We start from the raw sequence: 26,999 nt of genomic DNA, 5'->3' as shown, positions 1-26,999 counted from the left end.
TTCGTGTTGGAGAGCTTGCCTGTGGACCCAAAAGCTTTGTCTCTATATATACATCTAGCATTCATTCACAATATCTACAACACTCAAAAGTTCTGCAAAGAATTACAAGCAAACATTAAGAAAAACCCACATTAGTTCTGTCTCTTCTTCTATATCTGACTTAAAAGTACCAAAACCGATCATATCCTTCCCCTTCCCTCGCTCTAATCTCTTGTTTGCAGTCTTTTCTCGAAATGAGGCCTTCTGTAGTAGTTTCTCTTCTGCTTTTGTCCTTTCTCCTTCAACAGGCTCAAGGTATATATGTGCTAAGAATATCGATCGTTTCAAGTTGGCAAAGAGTCTTATTTTTGCATTTTATATCGTTAGGTTTTAACATCTGTTGTTATTAATCTTCTGCAGGGATTCGTTTAGAAAAAGGATTCAAGCAAGTTGGAGCTCAAAAGGTCCAGGTGGGTTGCATGTTCAGCATCTTGATCATCCATTGTGATGCATTCAAATGAATATTTTTACTTATTTCTAATTTACCTTCAGTTCTGATGGAAAGCAATTAATGTGCAGGCGGAGAAGAGTCCTTCGAAAGAAAAAAGTAATGATGGTGGTGTACTGGGAGAAGCCATTCTCTGCAAACAAGGGCAATGTACAGGTACCAAGGAGAAAAGAGTTTCTAAATCAGTTTCCAAGAAATCTTCACATCACTGGTTACCAAGCATTCATGAAGATTACTATGGTCCTAGGAATCACAAACCTAAACACCATTAATTCTCTCTTCTCTCTAATTATGACTGTCTTTTAGTTCATGTCCATGGCAATTAGTACTACTAATGCCTTTTCTTTTTCTTTTATTTTAGCTGAGATTCTGACATGAGAGCTAGCTTCTGGGTTTTAGGAGATTTAATTAAACCCTTGATCATGTACTACTAGTATTCTCTAAAGCAAATTATCCCCAAGAAACATATTATAAAACTGTCATTCTTCAATCTTCTCACCAATTTAATTAACTTCGGTCCTTAAATGGGGTTCATGTCTGAAAGTTTTGAGTAGAAACTTCATGGATCAAACTGCTGATCCCATTCCATCCAATCATAAACATATCGTAAATCAATCTCCATATCTATTTTTGCAGGAATGAATAGGAAACTTATTGCTGTGACAGCCACTACTTCTAGCAGTACTACTATCACCGTCTCTAAGGTTGGTTATTGCGTTAAAACTCTATAGTTTGCAATAATAACTAATTAAATTTGCTTAGATAAATAGGGAATGAATAATAAGAGCTCCAGCTTATCTTTCTTACTCTCTTTATATGACTGTACTACAGAATGAGAAGAATGGAGAAAATAAAGCTGACCCCATATCCAAGGGGAGATCAGCTAATGGAGAAATAGTAGGAGAGCATGAAAAATTATCTGTTAGTTCTTCGCCGAATTCTGAGCATCGAGTTACCAAGGATCATTATGAGGAAATTATGGACTTGACTGAAATGGACTATTCTCCGGCAAGGCGAAAGCCTCCGATACACAACTAAGTGCAGTAGGTACAGCACTGAAGAGAGAATTAAAGGCTTCTTGATTAGGATATAATAAAGTGAATAGAAGTTAAACAGCATTACAGGAATGCTGCAGGTTTTTAGGGTTAGCTAGGAATGATTTTGTACATAAGATATCCTATTTTATTAATATTATAGAGATTCTTATACCATGATGTTGATGATCATTGAATCATCATGAGCACATTGTGGAAGCTGACTAGGCTTTGTAACCCTTGAAGTTACATGAAAGGATAAAATAATATCATATCGTTACAATGCATGTCGAGCGTCTGTGCTTTTTTTTTTTTTTTTAATTTCTTAGATGCCTCGGAGCCTCGGACAGAGGACAGCTAACAAACTAATTAATGAAAATTCCCCCTGAATCTAATTTTAAACTCTGATTAAATAAGAAATCGAATAAATTTATCAACTTTTTAAACTGGGTTAAACTAGTAATATATATCTAAGTAATTCAGCCAAGAAAATCTTAAAAGTGGCACCCAAAAAGATCAAAATATTGTATTGGAAGCATGTGCTAGCTAGGATCCTATACTATATAACTCCAATTTAGACACCAAAGGTCATTAAAGCACAATGGGTATGAGAAACTACAAAAAAAAAAAAAAAAAAAAAAAAAAACAAAAAAAAACCTAGAAAGGCCGACATATTTAATGAAGGAGGTGTGACCATAGGTAAGCTGCCAAGAGCTCTGTGGGTGTTTCCTTTCTTAGGCAAATGGGATTCTGGGCTGGGTCCACCATGTCTCACTTATTGAATGCCCTGTATGACTTGTCACTTTTGCATGTGGGCTCACATGTTGCCTGTTGGGTCGTGTAGGATTGTGGCCCAACAGAGCCGAGATTGCGGGGAACCATGAAATTCAAACAGAATTAGGGAATGCATTTAGGTGATTGTCTTATTCGATCCTACATCGTATTCTCTTACAAGTTTATACTTCAATTATTGATATTATTTTTTTAAAATTATCTAAAAACGCATTTCTTGCATTAGTTTAGTGCATTTAGAGCTTCGCATATGTATTATTTAACCCTTTTTTCTGATTTTTAATAGAGTGTTTAAAAGTTACTGTAAATGTAAAGCAATTGGATGTTTTAATTATTCAATATGCATGTTTTATTTTTAAATAATTTTTTATAAATATAATTTTTTGAATTTTTACTAGATTTAAGTATATATTAGAGTCATAAATTGAACTATATTTCAAGTTTTAAATAAATAAATGTAAAATAATTATTAAAAGTTACATTACAGCCCTTTTCAATTATAGGTGACGTGAGTTTAAATAAAAAATGCATGCGTGAACAAAACTTTTAGAAATTATTTCTTAATAAATCATGTCATTTTTAATATTTTCAGTGTTTGTTCAAAAGAGTAAAAACATTATGTAAGAAAATAACAAAAAACAATAAACTATACAAAAATGAACTAAGGATTCAATTTTATAATTCCATAATTAGATGTAATTCAATTCTTTATGGATTTTAATACTTTATGTTTTTATTGTATTTTTAAGAATTCTTAGAGTTTTGATAGTCAAAATAAAGTGCAAATTTGATATTATATAGTTTAGGAGTGATTTAAGTGGCTTATTTTATATTAGTTTAGATTTCATGTGGTCTATAAACAATGAAATAAAATTAAAATGATTAAAGTATTTTAGGACTCATTCTTATTTATTAGGAATTAATAAATTATTTTAAAAAATTATCAATATTAATATTTGTTTAATAAGATATAGGGTTATTTTACTGTACAAATAAAAATTAAAAAAAAAACTAATATACTCTTGATTTCAAGGTCATTTGTGCTTCGTCAATAAAAACATTTATTATTTTATTATGAGAATTTATAGTGATAATGAAATAATGTGAACAATAATTAATATACAGTAAAATAGGGAGGTCTTTTAATTTATCTAACAAGAAAGAATGAAAATTAGGGGTTTTTTAGTAACTGATGGGCCAAAGGCTAAAGGCCTAAAGCCTAACAAAAAAAGAAAGTTGGGCTGTAGGCCCAACCACAAGATCGCCCAGTTTATGTCCAATCAAGAAGTTAATTGGGCTAAAGGCCCAACCTCCCCACTACATTAAAAAATTAAAAAAAAAAACAGAGGACCGAACAGCGACCCAACTATTCGAAGAGAAGCGCAATGGAGAAGGGCTAGCTACAGTAGCCTAAAAGAAACCGAACAGCAGGAAAACATGAGAGAAAAAAATGATCGGTGAGCAAGTCGAGGGAGGAGGAGAGAAAAGAAAAGAAAAAATGATTGATTGCTATCATAACTCCAATCAATCAGACCATGTCTCGTAAGATAAAAAATATCTTGATAAATTCATTAACATCACGAAAGGCCGTAGAAACCTTGAAAATTCTATAACTTTTCAATTTAGTCTTTAATTAATTTGCTGGACCGAATAAGCTTGGAGGGGAAGGGAAAAAGAAGGGAAAATATTATTAAGTTATGGAGAGAGGGATGGAAAGAAAGGAAATATTCTTCTCAATTCCTAATTGTTTGATGCCTCGATCGGCCTAGATGTTTTTGTTAACTCAGAAGCCCTTTTGCTTTTACTGAACGCTGCTGTTTTAGAATGCTTGGTGATGGACTGCCTTGCCTTGGTAGCAATTTGCTGTGACCTAGAGCATGGCTAGGTACGTTGAGCAGCTGGTTTTGTCAGGTTGTCAGGTTTAAGTTAGTAGTTCCTAGATATTCGTTTCCTTCATCCTTGAGCTTAAGAATGGAAGGGAGTTATGAGAATTTGACCCCTAAGCTGCTAGAGAGACTGTGAATTCAAGTTCTTAGATATTCGTTTTAATCTTTTCAATTCTTTTTTTTTTTCCCTTGTGAATTCTTCAATCCATCTACATGACACAATACCATATTTTCTTGTTTCCCTTTTTAACACAGCATGAACTGAAGCAGTTGCGATATCAGCCATTGCAAAACCGCTGTCTAAATGACAACTCTTAGCTATTAATTGGCTTGCTTATATTGCTTTTACAGGGTCAATATTTAAACTTGACCTGTCAAGCTGACATGTATATGGTGCTCTTAATTAATTATTAGTTAATTATCTGTGTTCTTGATCCTGTCATATGCTCGACGTCTAATTATTTTCTAGGATCGATCATAACCGATGTCTGTGTGATGTGACTGTTTGTTTTAGGTTACGTTTGACAGTATTTATAACGCAGACATGGGACTTGATACGATGTTGTTTGATGATAAATATATTAATTACAAATTCTGCATTTTCTAACATCTATATATATATATATATATATATATAATCTGTTTTTCCATCCCATCCTCACTAATTTGTGACTTTAACTTTGTTTCTTTATTGAGAACCGTATATCTTTTGACAGATAGTATTCATTGACAAATCCCAGGTATTGCTGGATGCTGTACTCTTTTTTGTTCTTCAAAACTCAAAAGGAGATGATCTTGCACTGCACTAAATATTAGTTCTAAAGAAATGTTTCCCAAGTAACATCACCTCTTGCATGCCCCCTGCGATGTCATGCAGGAATAATTTTAAAATATTATTTGGATTTGAGTTAATTAAAAGCTAGCTAGGTAGATAGTACTCGCTCCTTGTCATTAATTAAGAATGTGGAAATATAGTGCATAGTTTATTACAATTATAGAGCTTCGCTAAAAGTGATACCATCTTTTCTGCTTTGGATATTCTATTATTAGCTAGCTTAAACTCTTCTCGATGACTACCAATGTCAGCTTTCCATTTAGCTAGGGAAACTGTCTAGCAAGCATGTTGTAAACCCAAGAAATATTACCAGTAGTGCTGTCTCTGTGTCAAACTAGCAAACTCAAAACATGTTCTATTAATTAGTTGAGTGATTGTCGATCCCGATCAAATTCAATTTTCTTCTAGCAAATGCTTGATTAGTTTCCCTCCTAATTAAGTCCTAATTAAATTTACTTACAGAGAAATAGTACTGATCATATATATCAATCACCCTAAGTTTTTTTCTTGTCTGAAACACGTAAATGCAATAATATGCAATATTCTTCTACAAGAGGAAATCGATCCATGAATATTAATGAAACGAACAATACATCACTGAGTAAACAATTTCTATGTTAGACAACACAAAGAATTATAATCAAGGTTGATTTTATACTGAAAATAATTGACCCCATTATAAGCTTTAAAACCCTAGCAAGCTGCTCATGGTTAGAGACTCACATTAACCTTGTTATTTTTCTTGCTGAATTAATTTATTAGGGTGCCCTAATGAATCAATGACTAGTCATTTCCTTTGACAAACGTTTGCACTTTACACTAGAAAGACAAGGCAAAAACAAAAGATAGTGGAAGAAAAATCCCCATTTTATTAAAGTTCATGTTGGAGAACTGCGTGCTTTGTGGCCCCAAGAACCGAGAATATAATCAACCTGTTATACCCCTCCTGCTATAGTAGCTAGCTAGAATCCATTCATGCACAATCTCTAAGGAATTATAAGTTTCAAAAAGAGATACTTAGAAACCAAACCCGCATTAATTCTGTATACCTTAGAAATACCAAAACTGCTCATCCTTTTCCCTTCTATTAACTAGCTACTCTAATCTCTTGTTCTCAATCTTTTTGTCCAAATGAGGGCTTCTTTAGCGGTCTCTCTTCTACTTATGCTCTTTCTCCTTCAAGAGGCTCAAGGTATATATATATGCCAAAGACATCATAATCGTGTTAAGTTGCCCGAAGAGACCTTGTTTTTTCCTTGTACGGTTTAAAGTAACATGAGTTGTTATTTGGTGTAGGGATTCGATTGGAAAAGGGGTTCATGCAAGTTGGAGCTCAAAAGGTTCAGGTAAGCATTCAGTTCTTTACACACTGTATGATGCGTTGAAATTAAGGAATAGTTATAAATATTCTTCATATTAGCTTCAGTTCTGATGGGATTTCTTGTGATGTGCAGGCTGATCAGGATAACGCTTCTTTGAAGCAAATTAGTACTGAGGTTCTTGGAGAAGAAGTCATTATTTGCAAAGAAGGGCATTGTACAAGTACCCTGAAGAAAAGAGTTTCTAGGTCAGTGTCCAAGAAATCTTCACATCACTGGTCACCAAGAATTCATGAAGATTACTGTGGACCTAGGCATCACAAACCGAGACACCATTAGTTTCTCTTATCTAGAAATGATGGGTTTTAGAGATTTAAATCCATGATGATCATATGTACTATAAAGCACTCTTGTTCCCAGGATACTTATTAAACAGTTATTCTTTACAAGATTAATTTTTAGTACAAAGTTCATTTTCTATCAGCAATTAATGCTGAGCATTTCTCGAAAGAAAAATGCTAAGAAGCCAGTTAATTTTTCTCCTGGTACCGCATATCCATTAATATCCAATATTGTTGCAGAAATCAACAGTGAAATGATTTATAACTACCTCTACCTATGCTTTTATCACTATCACCGCGGCCTCTACAGTAGGTTATCTCAGAATTATAAGCTTTTGTGGAATTCGCTATTAGTTACTTCATAATCACAAGATGTAAATTTGCTTAATTAGCTAGCAAGGGTACTGTATATATAGGGGCTACCATCACTATAAAAATACATCTTATTTGGTAGTGTGATTACAGTTGATTTTCAAATAATTTTTCGTGTCAAAATATATGTCAATAATTTTTTTTATTTTTTTTAAAAAATTATTTTTAACATCATCACATCAAAATAATTTAAAAATACTAAAAATATATTAATTTAAAATTAATAAAAAAATTTAAATTTTTTTTTAAATGTTTTAACAAACAAGCCTGAGTAAATGATTACATAAATGATGGAGTCTTTTGGGTTTGGGAAATATTTTGTACAATAGGATATGGTTCTTATAGTATGATTTTGATGATTATTGAATCATCATGAGCACTTCGTGGATGCTGTCTAGGTTCTAACCGTTACCCTATAAGTTGCATGAAAATGATTTCAAATTCAGCTTGCATTTACTTTTTTTATTATTATTATTTATAAGAGGCCATGAAGCTTAGACAGAGAATAGGAAACAAAAAAGATTATATATATATATATATATATATATATATATATATATATATATATATATATATATCAGTGTTTTCAAACCCGGACCAGCCTGGCGGGTCGACCCGGGATCTGGCCGACCCGAGCATGGGACCGGTCCGGGTGGAGGCCAAAACCCGCTTGAGAATTGGCCCGGCCAGACCCGGTCGACCCGGGACCTGGTCCACCAGGCCAGACTCGGGTGAGACCCGGTCATTTTTTTTTTTTTTTCTGTCATTAAACGACGTCGTTTAATGACATCTGAAGACTAAAATGATTTTGAAGAAGAACGAAGCACTTAACAATAGATTACTCTGTATTTGAAGAACAACAAAGAACTAAAGAAGAAGAAGAACTGAAGAAGAACGAAGCAATTAACCATTGATCTCAGCGAAAAAAGTTTGAATCTCCTTCTTTCGCTCTCTGTTTTGTTTATTCTTGGCCGTTTTCTTATTTCTAGCATCAATTTCAATTGCAAGTTTCAAGTTTTCAACCCGATTCAAGTTCATCCTACTTGGACTGAAGTTCATCCTTCTTTCCATGTTACTTTCAATTATTCTTACAATAACGCCCCTCTCCCCCCAAGTCTCTCTCTCTCTCCCCCTCTCGCTCTTGTCTTTCTTCTATGCATTAGCAGATAGCAAAAGCTAAGCTCTTTAATTTTTCCTCTTTCAACACTATTTGATGCGACTGTTGCCAGAGATTTATTAGCTGTGAAGTCAACAGGAGTCGTTTTTCTTCTCTTTCTTTACCCTTTGCCAATTTCTTCATTTCACGTCTTCCACACTGCTTTAGATTTTGAATTCTGGCTTCCTTATACTTCAACCAGCAGTTTCTTTCCTTGCGGCCTCATTTTAAGGATTTTTAATAGCCTGGAGGTTACCGAGACTGGATTCTACCTCTTTGTTTGTTTCAGGTACCCATCTCTAAATTTGAACTCTTCCTTTAAGCCGGTCATTTTAGCTCTTTGTGATTTTATTTTAATTATATAATTCAAAATGGGTTTTTTGCTAGTTTGGTTTGGTCTCTATTTGTTGCTTGCAATGAAGGAAAATTTACTGGAAGAAGACACAAACACTGCAATAGTAACTTCTGAATAGTAAAGTCTTAGGGACACATGTGGAATAAAGTGGTTTTGACAGCTTTTGCCAAGAAAAAAAAAACTTGTGAGAAAGTTTTAGGCATGCCCCTTTCCTACAATAATTGTCGCAATTAGATGCAGTCACACTGGCCTGTAACCAACTTGTTTAAAGTTTGATTCTGTGATGACTTATGCTGTTAACAACGATTTGATGTAGGATTGGCAATTAGAAACTTGGAATATATAGGGTGAGGTGTAATCAGTTATTGCTCTCTCTATGTGTAAGTTAAGTTGAAATTTAAGAATGAGTTATTTGAATGGTTAACAAGTTTTCTCTTCATTGGACCAGATTTTTTGCTTGAACTTTCTAAAGCCATGATAGTCTAATGTGAAATTTAATTGTCATTTTCCCGTGGTAGTGTTGCCAGCATTGTTATGTGTTTTTTTTTTTTATATATAGTTTTTTTGGGTTGACATCTGACCCGTGACCCGATCACTTGACCAGATCAATGACCGGGTCGGGTTTCAAAACTATGATATATATATATATATATATATATATATATATATATATATATATATATTCACTCCCAAACTTGCTGTAGAAAATACAAAATATATGCATATGGCATAAAGACAAATTCCTACTCCCGAATCCAATCAATTAATTTAAAATTAAATTTTATAAATTTTTGTATATAAAATTATCTCAATCTTATTATTTAAATTAAAAATTTAATATATTAAATCAGGTTGGTTTAAACTTTTTTATATTTTTTAATTACTTTTTAATTTTATCATTTAATATTATATTAATATAAAATTAAATTTCATAATTCTTTTTTTCTTTCCTGAAAATATATTAGTAATATCTAAATATTTTTTTCAATATTTTTTTTTTAAATCCATCCAAGCACGGCTAAATGATCTACTGGTAGTATGAGCTGAGATTTTGAAACTTATGCATTTTGCCCTTTGCACGCAAAATAGTAGCACAAGTCTACCAACAGAACACTATCTTATTTGTGGATCCAAGTAATCCACCAATATGTGTATTATTACAATTATTTTTTTTATTTGATGATAAAAATATTTTCAAATCCAATGCACTAAAATCACAGTCATTGCTAAAATAAATAAATAAATAAATGCACAAACAGGCGTGTGCATATTCTAAGTGGGCATAAAGTCAATCACTATGACTGTAGCCCAGGTGTAGAGTCCTGATGGTTTGTGGGCCTTAGTCCTCTTCACTTTGGTTATGATCTGTTAGTCACTGGGCTCGAGCAAGATAGATATTCTGGGTGGACCTATTTGGTCTCCATCAATTTAACCATTCGGAGTAGGAATTGGATTGACTTTTTTTATTTAAAAATTTATTAAAATAATATTTTTTTAATTTTTAAAAATTATTTTTAAGAAAAAAATAAATTAAAAAAAGGGTATTCAAAATGATAAACATGTTTTTATTTCATTGCTATGATTGCTTTAGTTGGAAAATCTAATGGTATTTATTCACTAGATTTTACAACTAAATAACTTCATTAGATACATTACAGCTTGAATGGCATAAGACACGTTCAATGACACTGTTTTTTTTATCACCCAACTTTATTTCTTCTTAATTTCATCCTCGCAGGGTATAAACATCGTTTTAAATTCCAGAATTTATTTCTCTTTACTTGTCATTGTTTTAAATTCTAGGATTTACTTCTCGTCACATGTCCTCGCATATACAAAATGTATTTAAGAAAATGTGCAGTTAAATTAAAGATTAATTTTATGAATAGAATTTAAGGTTATAGTTAAAAAATTAAAATAATAGAGAACAAAATAAATAAGAAAAAAACATAGTTTTTTTTTCTTTTCATTTTCACATTAAAAACTTCATTTTGGTCACTAGAGTTTAAGTCTACACATTATTTGGTCTCTATTATTTTAGAGTTTTATACTTCGGTACATAACTTTATTTTTATTACATTTCAATCCTTGAAAGCTAAGAAATGAGATATAATCTTTGGAAAAGAAGGGGAGAGGTGAAGCTCTTGAAACCAAATTTCAGCCGCCACCAGCAATGATTTTGATGTCTATGTTTTGTCTTTAAAAAAATAACTCAATAAATATAGTTTATACCCTCAAAGACATCAGAAAAAAATAAATTAGAACTCAAAATGATTTTTTTTTAGTTTTCTAAATTTGTAGGCCAATTATAATGTGTTTTATAATTATAATGTTTCCCTGATGTGTGTGTGTGTATATATTATTTTTTCTTTTCTATTTTTGGATTTAAAAAGGATTGAAATCTTTGTTTTGTAAGTCCATAAACTTGTATCTCGAAGCTATCTTAATGCATGTTTGGTAATGTGTGGTTGGTCGTATGACCAAACAAAGATTTAGTGTAGATTATATGCAAATACACCTCACTTCCAATAAATAAATAAACTATCTTTAAAAAAAAAAAAAAAAAAGAGAGAGAGATATCGGTCATTTACTATAGAATGTAAGAGTTTTTATTGTGGTTTTTTTTTTTTTAAAAAAAAAAATAGTTTTGTGATTTTCTTTGATTTCTTCTCTTATGGCACATGAAGCGAGTTTGATGAGTTAACCTAGGCCGACCCATCATTGTCCAAGTTACATGTCTATCATATTAACTCAAGTTGACTATGCTAGTTTTTTTGTTTTTTTATCAAATTTCATCCATCCATACTTATTAGCTGAAAATTTAAGAACATTGTTGTTTGCCCATGGGAAAAAGTTTTTTCCCGGAGTTATGGTGATATTTTTGTTTGTTTATTATTGTTATTTATTTTTTTATTTGATTCAAATAAAACTATCTTACTTAACCAATCAGGGCTATAACTCGGGTCGTAAAGTTTTCTTTTTTATTTAAAATGCATCTGCGATACTTGAACATTGTTTTTTACAAAAAAAAATAATTCGGACCTGCAACTTAGTGTAGACCCATGTCCAGTGGATCCTAAGCCAAATTAAAAGAAACTAAAAAAGGTAGTGATTTCACCGTAGTATTTTTATCGTGGATCTAAACTCATTGCGTGTGAATTGGAATAGTAAAATTAATGATTTTACCCTTATCAACAAAACACAGTTGGCTTTGGCAGAGAGGGTATAATTGTTTCTCTCTCTTTTTTTTTAACACAATAAAAGAACTAATATAATAATTTCATCATTCTATGAGGTTATCTCGATCTCATATGATATATCATAAGTTTCGCATGTTAATCCATGTTAAATCGGGCTAATTTTATTTTTTTTTTCAATTTATCTATTGTTATTTATTATTTTTTATTACATTATTAAATCAATTGAAGTTATTGAATCTAATAAAATTAATAACATAACTTTCAAATTTCTTTTATCTTTTTAAAAATATTGTCATCACTTATATATTTTTTTAATGTTAAAAAAAATCTAGTCTATCCCCATAAGATATCAAGGATACAAATCTGAGTTAATCTCTTGAAAAAAAATAATCTCCCACTCCATACGAATACCCAATCCTATTTAGGAGTGTGGTTATGGTTGCTTTTTTAAAATGTTTTTCATGCAAAAATATATTAAAATAATATGTTTTTTTTATTTTTTAAAAAATTATTTTTGAGATCAGCATATCAAAACGATTTAAAAAATATAAAAAATTAATTTTTAATAAAAATAAAAAATTATATTTTTTTTAAAACACGGGTTGGCCGTGTTCGGCAAAGATGATAATTCAATTAAGCACAATCATACCACTGTCTATTTTAAGGTGAGGCATATGACAAAGGAGAGTAGTTGATGAGATAGATTTTATACCTTATTTGTCTTGCACTCCTTCCATAACCATCTCTTCAATATCTCTAACTCTCAACTTCACCACCATACAAATAAATTGGATTCAGGCATCCTCGTTACTTTGAGAATCCATCCAAATAAATAACTCAATCTATTTGATAATTCTTTTATATACACTCATATTTATTATATTCTTACATAATATTATATTCTTTAATATATCATTTATCAGGTTTTTTTCATTTAAAATGATTGAATTGTTAAAAAATAATCTTGAATCTTATATGAACAAGAATATAGAAAAAATCTTTAAAAAAATGTTGTTATTATTTTTATATATATAATTTTAATGATCTTTAATGATTGAGTAGTTTTAAACTTTTTATTTCTTTAATAATTTTCTCAACCTCGTCCTCCATTGGCCACGGTACAAACAACACAGTTGACACTTGACACTTGACAGAGGGGAGATAAAAGTTTTGAGTTCGTGTAAATAGAATTCAGGTGTCAGCCCCAGAATACAGAGAGAAACTAAAACAGAGAGAGAGAGAGAGAGAGCGCACAGTATCTCTCTCTATCATTTTTATTCTAACCTCTCTCTCCCCCCATCTACTTTTTAAACCAGAATTTCTTTTCATTCCAGGTAACTTACAGACTTATTTCTTATCATGTGTGCTTTCCTTTTCTCTGTATTCTTTACTGAGTTCTTGATTGTGTGAATTGGTTTGTCAATCTTCGAACCTGATGGGTTGGTTTGCATGGTTTTGATGATTGGTTAGGACCCAGAAGTTGAGAGTCTTGATCTTTTTTGTTTGATCAAGATTCGGTAAACCCTATAGAGTGAGAGATAAATGGTATATGGGATTTTGATTGTTTGCATGTGACTGAAGGGAAGGGTTGGTAATTGGGTTGTGGTAACTTGATCAAGCTTCAATGAAAATTATTGGGTTTATCTTTTTTTAGTGATTTATGTTTAATTGAAGTGCGAGCGATGGGAGTTAAAGATTGTCAATCTTGGTGGTTAATGATAACTAGGGTTAAAAGTACTCTCACTAGATATGTAGAATGTGGTAAGAGAGTGTTCTTTGTTCTCTTTATCTGTTGGTCAATGGAAATGTCCTAAATGTTTTTATCTGGGCAGTAGTTTAGTTTTGTATACTTGAATTTACCGTTTGATTTTCCCTTTTCTACTAATTAGCTTGGAATTGGGTGCAGGCCCCAATTCCAGATAAGCTGTTTCGATGGTAGAAGCTTGGATTTTGAATTCTTCTAATTTAGAGTTTAAATTGAATTTCACTTTGTGGAGCGAAATATGAAGTAAAAATATGTCGGTAATGTCCCTTAGGACTGAGACATTACTTCTTGGAGCTTGATTTCTTCATTATATACAATGGATTTGATCCTGGGATTTTATGGCCTGAAGCTGATTTCGGTAGGAAAACACAGCGCAAGTGTCTGCACATATATACACATGACATGGAATTAGAGTTGTTCGGGAAACTTGTTTTCTGCTCCTGGTAACAAGAAGAACACAACGAACTCCAAGGTGGGAATGTTACTTGGCTACTTAATCTAACGCCGGAGAATGCTTCTCCTATGATTTGCAGGCTACAACGTTCCATTTAACCATCCGCATGAGTTTTCCAATTTAATTATAGAGGTCGAGGAGGAATTGGGAAAACACAGTCATGACTGTTGTAGCATTATTATAACACACTAACTTCTCAAATTGGAACATGATGATATGTTTCTCCTTTATGACCTCTTAAAATATTAACTAATAGCTGCAGCAGGGATTCCTGAGTAGTCACCATCATCTAGGGAGTGATATCCTACCGAGTCAGTGAATAATGGAAAGAATATCAAGAATCAGATCAATGCTGTTCATCATGGTTGGGTGTAGGACTTGTTATGTATTCACACAAATTGTTACCATCTTTATGTGTTTTGCAAGTCTGGAGATTTTTCTGATCGTCTCATATGACACACATGCATGGCGCTCACACACGAGCACACATGTACTCACAAAAAAAAAAAAAAAAGAAAGAAAAAAAGAAAATAAAGAAAGAAGCAGAAACATTGTTTCGAGTTGTCTTGAAGTACATATTGCTTTGGCAATACGTGTATATGGTGGTGGCAGCCAAGATTTTCTTATATGCGACAATGTTCTGCTTACCTGTTTTTGTTATTTTTTCCGGCATTTCTGCTCCTTATCTCTCTATCTCTCTCTCAACAATGATGTATTATGACCACAATGAGGGGAACTTCAGTCCCTTTTATAGGCGTTAGTGCACTTATTGACTTATTGTTTCCGAAGGAGCCTTATTTATGTTACCAGTATAACACTGTGACTTATCTGGTTGATATACAAGCATGCTGTTGCCTCATCCCAGCAACTTCCAAACCTAATCTCCTGCATTTATTTCTTTTTCTTTCTTGTTTGTAGGTGTCCATTCATCTGACGAGAATGGGAAGTAATGTTGCTGATAAAATTCTGAAAGCTGGTGAGGCGGAAGGTTCTGAAACAAATATTGAAATAAAAATAAAAACATTGGATTCTCAAATCTATACTTTGAGAGTGGATAAACAGGTAATTTCTGGCTCCCACTGAACTGTGGCTCACGTCATTGCAGTGGGTATTTTATTGTAAACTTATCTTGTGTTATTATACTTTAGGTGATCAATGAGTTTGAATAATCAAATTACATCTTAAAGCCAGCTCTTAGGGAGCAATATGTATATCCAAGGATCGACCTCTTCTGTTTTTATTTTTTATCTTTTTTCCACCTTTTTCAAGAGCTCCAAATTGTGTTTTGAGCATATTTCTATTGTCATAATGAGAGACAGAGAATTACTAGAATCTGAATCCTGAAAAAGACAAACAAGAAGAGGAAATTAGGTCGTCTTAACAATTACACTTAAAGCCTCTTCACCAACATAGTCAGAGGATTTCCAGTCCTTATAAATGATTTATTGTGTTGTGCCATTTATACCTGCCTAATTCCACACAGCTGACATGAAGACAACGGTCTCTAGCATCCAACTCCCCTTCGCCTCTCAAAAACTTCTCTTCAACAAGCCCTTAGGTAAAAACCATAGAGTATTATCCAATTGTCCAACATTTTACCTACTATTCATGCAGAAAATCCTGAGGAGCAGATATCATGAGCGACCAGTCAAAAAGCAATCACAGAAGATCCACTATTTCCCTGTGTCTTTTATACATGAAACACTGTTGAAACCTTTTTTGTCATCACTAGATTCTTAGTTGTAAGAATGTACCCTGCAATACAATCTTAATAGGGCCTGTATGCTAATATGTGAGTGAGGATTTTCTAGTTGATAACTTGTACATGAATTTTGTTTGTGGAAGCCATTAATTTCATCATATTTTCACCTTTCTTGAATATCCTTGCAGATGCCAGTTCCTGCTTTGAAAGAACAGATTGCTTCTGTCACTGGTGTGCTATCAGAACAACAACGTCTAATATGCCGTGGAAAAGTTTTAAAAGATGACCAATTACTCTCTGCCTATCGTATCCTTTTTTCTTAAGATTCAAATGCAACTTCAAGTACATTATTTATCAGAAATATTGTGGACCCAAAGTGAGGAGATTGATAAGAATTTACTTCAAATTTCTTTTAACAGTTTTGATGAAGGTACTACATAAGTAGTGAACCAAAAATAGACATTTATTTCTGACAGTAAACTGTAAAGCTAGGTAGAAAAGTGGATAGAGCTTTAACACAATGTTGATGCAAAAGAGTTATATAGGGGCAACTTGGAGTTTGTGCATTGGCTGGTAAAAGGCTGAGTTGTGGTTGGATAGTGTTGCAGTGCTGTTCCTCACAGTTGATTCCAGCTATGCTGATGCATAAATCCCAAGTTAGCTCACATTTTAGTGCTCCATGTCCATGAGATGTATCCTGCAATGCTAAACAATTTCATGTTTTCCATCAGCAACAGTGAATTGTAAGTCTGTGAAATACTAATATGGACGTGAAATGGGAAAAAGCCTTGGCAAAAAAAGAGGTCAAAGGCATGTGGTATAAATACATATGACTGCATGATTCTCTTCATTGGTTCTTCACTAACATATTTATAGGAGAGAGTGAATGACTTTGGACTATTTATAGGAGAGAGTGAATGACTTCATCTGATGTCATATTTCAATTGATTCTATCACACCCAAGCAAACACCCAAACTCACCTATGTAAATATTCCAAATAAGTCCACATCTGCAGTTTTTTTTTCCGAAGTAAATTGAGTTCTGCTAGTTTATGGCAATTGCTTTTTGCAAGGGTAATTTTCTTGCTAGAAGGAAACTTTAAATGCAGGTGAAGCATTTGAGTCAAAACATGTGTTGAATGAACTATTTAGAATTTTACTTTTCCATAATAAATTTGCAAATATTAGATCTTGTATGGATTGGGATCTTCATTGATTTAACCAGCAACCTTTAAACCATCCTGCATTAAACTTTTTTTTGGTTCCAAAAGGAAAATTGATGTGTACCTGTTATTTTTTTTTACTCAATTAGCATTATTGTCTTATTATATTTAGGGTTTGGTTTGGTTTATTCACTTAACGCAAGTTAGATGTTGAAGATGGTCACACCTTGCATATGGTGGTTCGGCAACCTATACCGCAATCATCTGAGGGCTTATCCAATCATCCAGGTTTTGCTCACCTTAACATTTGCTTGCATCATTTTCTTCAACTGTACTAAGTTTGTCTCAGTAATGGGTTGCGTATTCATTAAGCTGTGGAGGACTAGTTGTGGTGGTCCAAAGGTTCCCACAGATGTCCCACAGCCGGTAAATGTCAAAAACAAAAAACTGCTGCACAAGGTAATTAATGGCAATAATGGATGATTGGCCCACATAGAGTGTTTAACACTCGTTACATCAGCTAAAGTATGGCTTCCTGTGCCGCTTTAATTATATTACTAAAAGCTTGGTATAGTACACTGAACACCCCCCCCCCCCCAAAACTAAAAGAAAAGAAAGAAAAATCCTCAGTGCTGGACCTAAAATTTTGTAATCTTGGAAATTGAAAAATCTTTTACTTGCCTCTGTGAGAAGCAACTACACCTTGGTGCAAAGCAACTAGATACCAGGAAATCCATTCTTTCTGTTGAATCAATGGGATTCTGGATATAACATATTAACCTTGGAATTTAATTTCGTTGATTGCTTAATATTGTCATATGATTGATCAAAAAGCAGGTGGTAGTGTTTTGCTGGTTCTCATTGAATGCTTATATTTTTATTCAGAAATGATGCTACAGCATAAATATAATAATAGTCACTGTCATCTATAGGAACTTAGAAATTGTTGTAGCAATAATACTTATGTTTGTGTCACACTCAAAACTTAGTGGAAGACATCCTGACTTTCTGAAATGGAATTGTATACCTTTTTTTCTTGTTTTTTTTACTATATCTTTCACATGCTTGTAAAATGAACCAAGGATTAACACCTACATGTCAATGTTGCAGGCAATGATCCTGCATCAGGTTCAAGCCGTCACACTGGTCAGGTGGCTCCCAGTGTTGTAATAGAAACTTTTAGCGTGCCTGATCAAGGGGATGGAGTTCCTCCAGAAATCAGTAGGGTGAGGCTACAGCTAGATGTTGAATGTAGCAATCTTGGATTTTCATACAGATGATGTAATCGTTCCATAACTATCTCTTAATCGATTCTTTGGAGCAGATTGTCTCTGCTGTCCTTGGATCTTTTGGGTTTTCAAATATTGAAGGTGGCAGTGAAGGGGTAGATGTTGCCAGGGTAAATATTTAAATTCTAAACTCTTGGACTAAATACAGTTTAGTTTTACTTTTGAAAATCTATTGTTGTTTTTAGGGAGGGGGGTTTACTTCCCTCCCACTTTTCTCACTCACAGAGACAGATAAACAAAATGTTTTCAGAGTAAAATGTACAGTTTAGTTTTACTTTAGAAAATCTACTGTTGTTTTTAGGGAGGGGGGTTTACTTCCCTCCCACTTTTCTCACTCACAGAGACAGATAAACAAAATGTTTTCAGAGTAAAATGTACAGTTTAGTTTTACTTTAGAAAATCTACTGTTGTTTTTAGGGAGGGAGGTTTTCTTCCCTCCCACTTTTCTCACTCACAGAGACAGACAAACAAAATGTTTTCAGAGTAAAATGTCCTGCATTTTTGTATTTGGAAGTTGTCAATCTTAGTCTTTTGTTTGGCTATAGATGTTAGACCTATTTTGCGATATCAAGCTAATTCATGTTTTGCCAAATTAAAAAGATGCACCTTAATGCTTTTGTAGATCTGTAAATGCACGTTTATGTTTTTGGTCTTACTCTCTTTGGTTGGGATGGATGTTTAAGGAGCGTGGTATGTCAAGAACATCAGCTGCTGGTGGTAGCACGGACACAAGCCAGCTGCAATCTGAACAAACGGGCACCAGGGGCCTGTCTGACAGAGCACAAAATATTTTTGGGCTTCCATCAGCAGTTTCCTTGGGGTCTATGAATCCTCCTGTAAGTTGGAGTCCTCTTCTTACCCACCCTCTATCTTCATTCTCTAACCTGAATTCTTTGGCCTGCATATCTTATTGAAGTTTTAAATATTAGGCTCTAATTTTCTGGGTCCTTGTAGGTAATTCCTGACTCTCTGACAACATTGTCCCAATATCTGAGCCATATGAGGCGAGAATTTGATGCCATTGGTCAGTCTCTTTTTTGCGAAATTCTGTTGGTTAATAAATGTTGTTTTTTCAACGAGGCTGACTTGGTCATTGGATTGCAATCCTTTTCATTGACAGGCAGAGGCGGGGAAAACAATGCACAAGCAGATGCTGCACACAGGGCTGAGCAAATAGATTCTAATTCCATGTCACAATCAGGAACTGGACAAGAAAGGCTTCCGACACCTGCATCCTTGGCAGAAGTGATTCGGTCTAGTAGACAATTACTCACCGAACAAGTTGCAGAATGCTTACTTGTGTGTTATTTAACATCATTTTATCTACAAAATGTGCTTCAGTCTTCCATTATTTTTTGGCTAGCCACTTGTATACTCTGTTTTTCACCAGTGAAGTTTAGTTGCTTGTGGCCATAGGAATCGGTCATCTTCTTATTATGTTTCTTCGTTTTGTTTAATTTATAGAATTTGATTCTTTTTTAAATATAACAACATTTATCTTTCTTTTATTCATTGCCAGAACTAGAACTTAAATACACTGGATCCCCTTCCCTGTTTGTTTTGTATGTTGGCAGCAACTTGCAATGCAACTAGAGAATCAAGCAGATATTACTGATCCTGCAGTGCGACACACCACTCAGTCTAGTGCATTGAGAACCGGAGTCCAACTTCATAATTTAGGTGCTCTTCTACTTGAACTTGGACGTACAATCATGACATTACGACTAGGTCAAGCACCGGTAAGATTATATGTAATTTCTGATTTACAGCATCCTTTCATGCGTGGCATCTTCTGAGCTGTATGTGTTGCTTTGGTTTGAATATCTACAGTCTGAAGCCATTGTTAATGCTGGCCCTGCAATTTTTATCAATCAATCTGGTCCTAATCCTCTAATGGTTCAGGTCATTATCTTGACATCCTTATGAATTCTTTTTATCTGTTGTTTTTCCCCTTTTCATTTTGCTTTAAATCATGTTTTCTGCTGATCACTCCTATGCATGCAGCCCCTTCCTTTTCAACCGGGGACTAGCTTTGGTGCTGTCCCTGTGGGATCCAGGCAACCTGGATCTGGTTTGGCTAATAGTACTGGTACTGGTACTGGGATTCTTCCGAGGCGAATTGATATACAAATACGAAGAGGTTATCTTCAAATTTGATGCCTTGAATTATTAATATGTATGGTTTCTTTGATGTGTGAACCTACTTATCAACTTATATTCTTCTAACCAAAGGTTCATCAACTGCTACTCCCAACAATCGTGTGGACCGTGGTCAGACACAGCAGACTGCTGGGCTGAGAAACCCACCAACCATTTCTGGTGGTGAAAATCCTAGTAATCAAACAACTTCAAGGGTCTCAGAGGGTTCATCTTTTGCTGGGGAGGCTGTACGAGTGGTGCCTCTTAGAACCGTGGTTGCAGCCGTTCCTGGCACATTTGGCCGCCTTCCTTCTGATTCGTCTGGTAATTCTATAGGTCTGTACTATCCTGTTCTTGGAAGATTTCAACATGTAGCTTCTGGGCATGGGAATGGTGGACAAGGATCTCAAGCATCTGGCGAGCATCATGCTGCTGGGGTCCAGACTGACCAGCCGCCAACCCTTGAACCTGCTGTACACCAGCAAAACACTGAACAACCTGCTGTAAACCAGCAAAACACCGAACAACGCACAAGAGACGGTAATGTGACAATACTGCAGTTCAATGAAGTTACGAGGATTACTTGGTTCATGAAAAGTTGCAAGTTTCTAGTTGTGCACATCTCTTCCAGTGCAAGCTCAGGAGGCTTGAAGGGAGATGTTATGGTTCGACTTGTGTTTACATGTGTATCGGTCGGTGGTTTTACATGTGGTGCAGCTAATGGTGGTTGATATCTTTGTCAATGCCTTATGGCTTATGCATATTGTGTTATTTGTTTTGCCCCAACATTCTAATTGTCCCTATCCTGCACGAGGGAGGGATGGCGACTTCCACATATTTTGTTCCTTTTGAACATTCCACATATATTGTTCTTTCCTAGAATGCATGCCATGCTTACTATTACAGCACATACACACCCTTCTTTGATGATTCTGATCCACACTTATGGAGATTCCAATTTGACAGCAAAACTTACATGCCCCATCCTGATCCTCACCCTAAAAAAATGAGGAAAATAATGTGTAATTATGCATTTTCATTTTTCAAAAGTTTACTGGATTTTCTTCCATGCTTTTAGCCTGTAAAGATTTGATTGAGACCTTTGGGAATATGTTGTAACAGGCTTGCATGGAAACGACTTCTCCAGCTAACAGTAGCATATAGAAATTCTATTCTATTGAAGTTAACATTGTGCATAAAAGTCAAGGTTTTGATGGTTGCTTGCTGTATCTTGCCTTAATAGTTGATAATATGGCTCCATGACAAGAAATGAGCTTATTCAACTGTTCTTTGTTTGTTGACCAACCTTTCTTTCTTCCAGGATCACTGCCACCAAATTCAAGACAAGAGCCTTCTATTTCTCGCAGTATAAGTATCAACATTCTGTCAGCTAGTGGGTCCCAAAACAACCAGGATTCTGAGCAACCTATCCCCAGCAGTATTATGCAGCTCCTGAGGACCATCTTACCTGGCGATGTCCACATGGAGGATGCCAGCTCACGATTAACAACTACTAGTTCTGTCCTTGAGACTGCAGAGCCATCTACTGCTACTGCGGAAGCGGAAGTGGAAGTGGAACCAAGAGCTACTGATGAGGGGATATTTTTGTCTAATCTGCTTCGTGAGATCATGCCCCTCATATCTCAAAGTGGTGGAGCAGAACCCAATGCCATACCTCCAGTAGAAGCACGCAGCTCTGGGCATCAGAGGCCTCAAGATTCTTCAACCAATGTAAGTAGCTTTTTCAGTTGCTCTTTTAATGGATCTTTGTATTTCATGCCACTTTTATTCTGGATTTCTTACTCTAGACAATCAAATGGCTCATGAAGGCTTCGGCATGATTTTGTAAATATGTTGAGCTAAATTGTCATGTGCATAGAAACACGCACAACCACAAGGCTAACCGGTGGCATTTTTGCAGGCCGAAAACTCTGGTGTTGGAACATCTCATCGCCATAGTGATACTGAACCAAGCCCACCAAATTCAAAACGCCAAAAGGTATTAGCATGTTTAAGGAATTTCATTTCATTTCTTTTCTGTGAAACCATTTCATCTTTCAGCTGTATTAATATTAACTGCAAATATGATTTTCTGAGATGCCCTAATAACTTATCAATTTTACCCATTGACTATAGATTAGTTTCTGATTATTCTTTTGTTTCCCTTTGTTACTTGCCTGGAAAGATAATTTTTGTGTATGATCATCCAGTATGTGATAAAAATGGGAGACAGTAAATTCTTGCAGGTAAGCCCTGGTTTGTTATATTTTTTTTAAGGCTCCAGTCAACCCCAGTGGATGGGCGGAACTTGTTGCACAAGATTATGTATAATAAATAAGCACACAACACTAAGCATTGCAGAAAAGTTTTTGCCAAAGCTTTGTCAATTGCCACTTGATCATATGGCATCTCTCTGTGTTTTCTATTGATAGCAAATGTTCTGCTGAAAATTTGCTTCGTTCTTAATAGTTCTTCTATAGTCAATGCTGAAACAAAAAGAATGGAATCAAATCTATTTTTTTCATATTGGAAACATTACTGTTGTATATATATATATGTATATATTATTGATCTTACTTATTTACTGGTGCAGACTGAGTGATTTATCTTATTATCTTTGGACAAAGGATTCAAGTGCTGAAGTTGTGATTATGATCTCAGACAGCTAAGGTCTTAAAAATAATGCGTTTCTTCTATAGGTGAATGGCGGTTGCTCTTATTTTTTTCTATTCTGTGTATCATGACAATGATGGTTGGACATTTTCTCGAGTTAACTGTCAACTAGTAGAGATGGAATACTTAGTTTCCGTATTATACCATTACAGCATTGTATACTTTGGAGTCTTTATCTTCAATAGGCAAATTAGCCTCAACTGTTTTTCAATATCTCATCACCATCTGTTTTGTTTTACTCAATTGCTCTGCTAAGTGGTTGCTGGGAAGGTTTTCTGATATAACATTATTATTGAGAAAGTATTTAATGCGCTAGATGTATATCACTGTATATTTCTTCCCATTGCTTTCTTGAGACATTTATGGATCATCTTCCCTCAGGATCAACAGTGCAGAATTAGAAGTTAAATTTACGCAGGATGGTGGACATGGAATAAGTTGCGAAGACTAGTTTAGCTACTAAGTTTTGTAAGAGCCTGGTTGGGATTGTGGTAGCAGTTGTAGTTTAAAATATTTTTTTATTTAGAAACGTATCAAAATGATTTTTTTTTTATTTTTGTAAATTATTTTTTAGATCAATATCAAAAAGATCTAAAAACAAAAAAAAATTTAATAAAAAAAAGAAATTTTGAATTTTTAAAAAAATGCAGTTTTAACATGATTTTAAACATCCTATAAATCTCTAGATTCAGGGATGAGAACCAAGGGAAGGATCATGAAAGATAGGCATATCCTTGGCTAATTATCATGGTGAGAAGTTGATAAAGGAGGACAATTTTATATGAACTTGTTGAGGCTTCTAAAATATTCAAGTAGATTGGATTTATATATTGGATAATAAATTAATATTTTGATTTTAGTTATGATAAATTATGTTTTAGCTAAATTGATTAGTGTTTGGTAAGTTAAGATGGCTTGTGGTTGGTGGTCAGTCCATGCAAAAGATTTTTTTTTAAAATTTAAAGCTTAAGTAAATATATTTTTAGATAAACAAAATATAATGATATTTTAAAAAGAGATTCTGAAATTATATATGTTAAAAATGTTGAGAATGAATAGATTATAAACATGGAGCTAGAAGGATTTATGGGGTATTTATAATCCATGAGTCTTATTTTTTGTGAAGAGAAGTTGAAGAGTCGTTTTATTCCCGTGATATTGAGTTGTATTTCACTCAAAATAATACTTATTGGATCTGTATAAAATATTAAGGGATCAAAGTGGAGGACCTGAAAAATTATTGAGAGTATTGAGCTCAGGCAACTCGCTTGAGTCTTTAGGGGCAGAAAATGGGTCGCTGAGGGGGTTTTAGTCTATTAAAGTTTTTCATCAAATATCTACCTAAATGTGTATAAATTATTTTTGGTCATTTGGGTTCGGGTGACATTTGAAGTCAAAAGAATATGAGTAGTGCCTTGACCGACTCAGAACTTAACCCAAACCCGACCTGTACCACATAAATAATCTTAAAAATTTGAAAAATTACATTTATACCAAGCATATATAAACAGAAGATTTAGGTTTTTTTTTTTTTTTTTTCATGCACACTCTCCTCTTCAACCACTTCTTCTACCTTCTATATTGTCCTCTCCTTATCACATGGTTTGCCACAAAGAGGGAAACAAGGCAAAACTTCATGTAAAAAATTAAAGGGTTATCAAGTATTGAGAGAGAAGTTAGCATTAACATTAACAAAACTATTTATAGGATTTTGCTCTTATGTCATAGTCCCCCTCTCCCTTTAGATCCTTTTATTATCTTACCATGGACTTTGCAGAAGTAGTAAGGTTTTGAGGGCATTGCCAAAGGTCTTTTTGGCTAGTATGGATGCTTGATGGATATCTAATAAATACTCAATACCTAGTTAGATTTGGGTAAAAAATTTGAATTTGAGTTTTAGGATGAATATTATAAAACTTAATCCATAAATACCCATTATCATTTCTTATGTGAATGCACCAATGAAATATTGGTCTAACGGTTAAGGTATTATATCTCTTTTGTATATCTTGCCTCTCCAGAGAAAACAAAGAGCTTTCAAACATGGCTGAGCATGTTCTCTTCACACACACACACACACGCTCACTCTTTCTATTCACTGCTTCTACTTTAAAAACGTTTCATTTTTTATCTTTTTATGGGCTCACATTATGGTTTTTTTATTTCTGTGTTATAGACTGAGAAGACATTTTTAAAACAACCTAGAGTGTTTTTTTAGGTAATGTGTTATAATAATAAAAGAAGCAACCTTTCTGTTATGGGGTGTTTTTATTTGATGTGGGGTTTTTGATGTTTTGTGTTTTTTGATTTGTTTTTGTGTGTTCATGGCAGTTTAGAGAAGTCTTGGAAAGGAAAGAGGCCTGGTAAAGGTGAAAGCAGATTTTGGAAGAGTAATGGATTGGGTTTCAAGATTCCCCGAGAAGCCATTGAAGGTTTGTCTTTTCTACTAATTATAGTTGTGGGTACTAATGTTTATGGATACTAGAGTCGAGTAGCCAAAAGTGTGTCCTTCTAATGTAGGATTGTAGATATTGTTATTTACCTGTACATTTTGATTTTATTTATTGATGTAGATATAGATTTGTGCATTACGTGTAGCGAGAATTAGGGATGAGTTTATTTGCAGTTTATTTATTGATGTGGATATAATTAGTTAGTTTTTAGCTACTATATTATGTGGTCGAAGGGCAGAGATTTAGGAAACCATGTTGAGAGTAGACTTACTATAACTGAGTAATTTAAATTTGTCAAGTATGTAGGACATGGAACTATAACATTTGCTCTGTTACAAGTCAATTTGTGATTTGAAGGAATAAGAACCATGTCGATGACTATATGGAGTTTAAATAGTTATTGAATGTTTAGGAAAATCATTTTTTTTTAGGAATTACAAGTTCAGAGTGCCATGGGCATTGTTTCTTTTGAAATGCTATTTATATGTTGCCATGCTTGTTGTCTTTTCATCCTTTCTTGCTTATGCCAAGTTCTTCATTGGCAACTTGATTCACATGTTTACTCCACTTTCATATGCTTTTTCATATAATCGTGCCTTCCCCTTCCATGTGATATTTTGGTAGGATATGAAATTTTTTGATATTATGTTCCTCATGCTATTGACAGGAACTTACACTAGTAAGAAATGCCCCTTTAGTGGCATTGTTTCTATTTAAGGTCGTATCTTAGCCGAAACCTGTCATAATGGTGAGGACCATCATTATACGGTGGAATTATCTTCACTGGGTCAAGAAAGACCAAAGGTCTACTCTAGCTTTGGTTTTGATGTTTTCAGTGCATATTATCACTCAATTGGAAGTTAAATATCATTTCTCTTCCCCCCCTTTAGATATGAGAAGAGGCATTCAAATATTCCAGCACATATATCTCCATGCTTCCGTGTGAAGGAAGGTAATCATGTTATCATCGGGTAATGCAAGTTAAATTTTGATCCAAATTTCATATGTTTTATATCATTATCATGAAGGTGATTTTGTTGTTATGAAATGTGCAATTTTGATCTTTAATTCATATTTTTTCTTCTTTCTCTATTCAGGCCACTATCCAAGATCGTGCGATTTAATGTGTTGAAAATTATTTCTGCTAGTTCTTTTGTTGATGGGAAGAAGGCCTTCACAAGAATGTGAGGCTTAACTTTCATATTTCCTGTTTTATGCTGGTGTTATAGTCATAATGGTTTTTGAGTAATCTGTTATGTAAGAGTTCACACTGTCGCTTTTAGACGACATGTGCGGAATCCTACGACTTCCAAACCCAATCGTCCATGGTTTTCTAGGAAGCGTCTTGGTGGCGTATAGCGTTAGATTCTCCTTATGGGTGGTCAAATTTCTTTTTTCTTTTCTTCTCTCTCCACCCCTTGAAAATTGAAACTCATACCTGTTTTGTTTTTCTTTTCTCCGAGGACTTGTTTCTTCTCATTTATTAATTATAGTCCTTTGATTTTTGATTTCCTGAAAAATGGGAAGCCTAAACAATATCTTGCAAAATCAAGGCTGAGAAAAATGATGAAACGTTATTTTTTT

At 34.0% G+C, this 26,999-nt stretch overlaps 2 protein-coding genes and 1 long non-coding RNA gene across 6 annotated transcripts; all 3 read left to right on the top strand.

Annotated features, from left to right (window-relative positions):
- Window positions 1-84: 84 nt before the first annotated feature.
- LOC118032649 (uncharacterized) lies at window positions 85-1,808 on the top strand. The gene is made up of 5 exons (XM_035037414.2): window positions 85-294; window positions 400-449; window positions 559-643; window positions 1,124-1,191; window positions 1,319-1,808. The coding sequence occupies exons 1-5, from the start codon at window positions 234-236 to the stop codon at window positions 1,523-1,525; spliced, it is 471 nt and encodes a 156-aa protein (XP_034893305.1). The 5' UTR covers window positions 85-233; the 3' UTR covers window positions 1,526-1,808.
- Window positions 1,809-12,950: 11,142 nt separating this feature from the next.
- On the top strand, window positions 12,951-23,173 carry LOC118032650 (ubiquitin-like domain-containing protein CIP73). Of its 4 annotated transcripts, none has more exons than XM_035037416.2 (16): window positions 12,951-13,111; window positions 14,915-15,058; window positions 15,887-16,004; window positions 17,069-17,149; window positions 17,972-18,087; window positions 18,186-18,260; window positions 18,834-18,986; window positions 19,105-19,174; window positions 19,271-19,449; window positions 19,725-19,889; window positions 19,981-20,052; window positions 20,155-20,290; window positions 20,383-20,829; window positions 21,611-22,020; window positions 22,211-22,288; window positions 22,883-23,173. In XM_035037416.2, the coding sequence occupies exons 2-16, from the start codon at window positions 14,936-14,938 to the stop codon at window positions 22,889-22,891; spliced, it is 2,232 nt and encodes a 743-aa protein (XP_034893307.1). In that variant the 5' UTR covers window positions 12,951-13,111; window positions 14,915-14,935; the 3' UTR covers window positions 22,892-23,173. The 4 variants fall into 4 exon arrangements, with proteins under 4 accessions (XP_034893307.1, XP_034893306.1, XP_073266056.1 ...); XM_035037415.2 differs by lacking the exon at window positions 22,883-23,173 and adding an exon at window positions 22,536-22,812; XM_073409955.1 differs by lacking the exons at window positions 12,951-13,111; window positions 22,883-23,173 and adding exons at window positions 13,990-14,014; window positions 22,536-22,813.
- A 2,047-nt stretch (window positions 23,174-25,220) lies between these two features.
- On the top strand, window positions 25,221-26,511 carry LOC118032522 (uncharacterized). Its single transcript, XR_012170085.1, has 3 exons — window positions 25,221-25,394; window positions 26,083-26,219; window positions 26,306-26,511. It is a non-coding gene; the product is annotated as an uncharacterized lncRNA (long non-coding RNA).
- Window positions 26,512-26,999: the final 488 nt, after the last annotated feature.

The sequence above is a fragment of the Populus alba genome, chromosome 6 (assembly GCF_005239225.2).
Source record: "Populus alba chromosome 6, ASM523922v2, whole genome shotgun sequence".
Classification (NCBI taxonomy): domain Eukaryota; kingdom Viridiplantae; phylum Streptophyta; class Magnoliopsida; order Malpighiales; family Salicaceae; genus Populus; species Populus alba.
Note: the sequence above shows the minus strand (reverse complement) of the source record. Positions and strands in the feature narration are given on the sequence as shown.

What these genes read in the sequence shown, in the direction of transcription:
- LOC118032650 (XM_073409955.1), top strand. Translation starts at nt 14,936, where the DNA reads ATGGGAAGTAATGTTGCTGATAAAATTCTGAAAGCTGGTGAGGCGGAA. An exon ending in GGGCTTATCCAATCATCCAG is followed by an intron (nt 17,150 to 17,971) that starts GTTTTGCTCACC and finishes TCAATGTTGCAG; the next exon opens with GCAATGATCCTGCATCAGGT. An exon ending in TTCCTCCAGAAATCAGTAGG is followed by an intron (nt 18,088 to 18,185) that starts GTGAGGCTACAG and finishes TCTTTGGAGCAG; the next exon opens with ATTGTCTCTGCTGTCCTTGG.
- LOC118032649 (XM_035037414.2), top strand. Translation starts at nt 234, where the DNA reads ATGAGGCCTTCTGTAGTAGTTTCTCTTCTGCTTTTGTCCTTTCTCCTT. An exon ending in TCTCCTTCAACAGGCTCAAG is followed by an intron (nt 295 to 399) that starts GTATATATGTGC and finishes AATCTTCTGCAG; the next exon opens with GGATTCGTTTAGAAAAAGGA. An exon ending in CAAACAAGGGCAATGTACAG is followed by an intron (nt 644 to 1,123) that starts GTACCAAGGAGA and finishes CTATTTTTGCAG; the next exon opens with GAATGAATAGGAAACTTATT.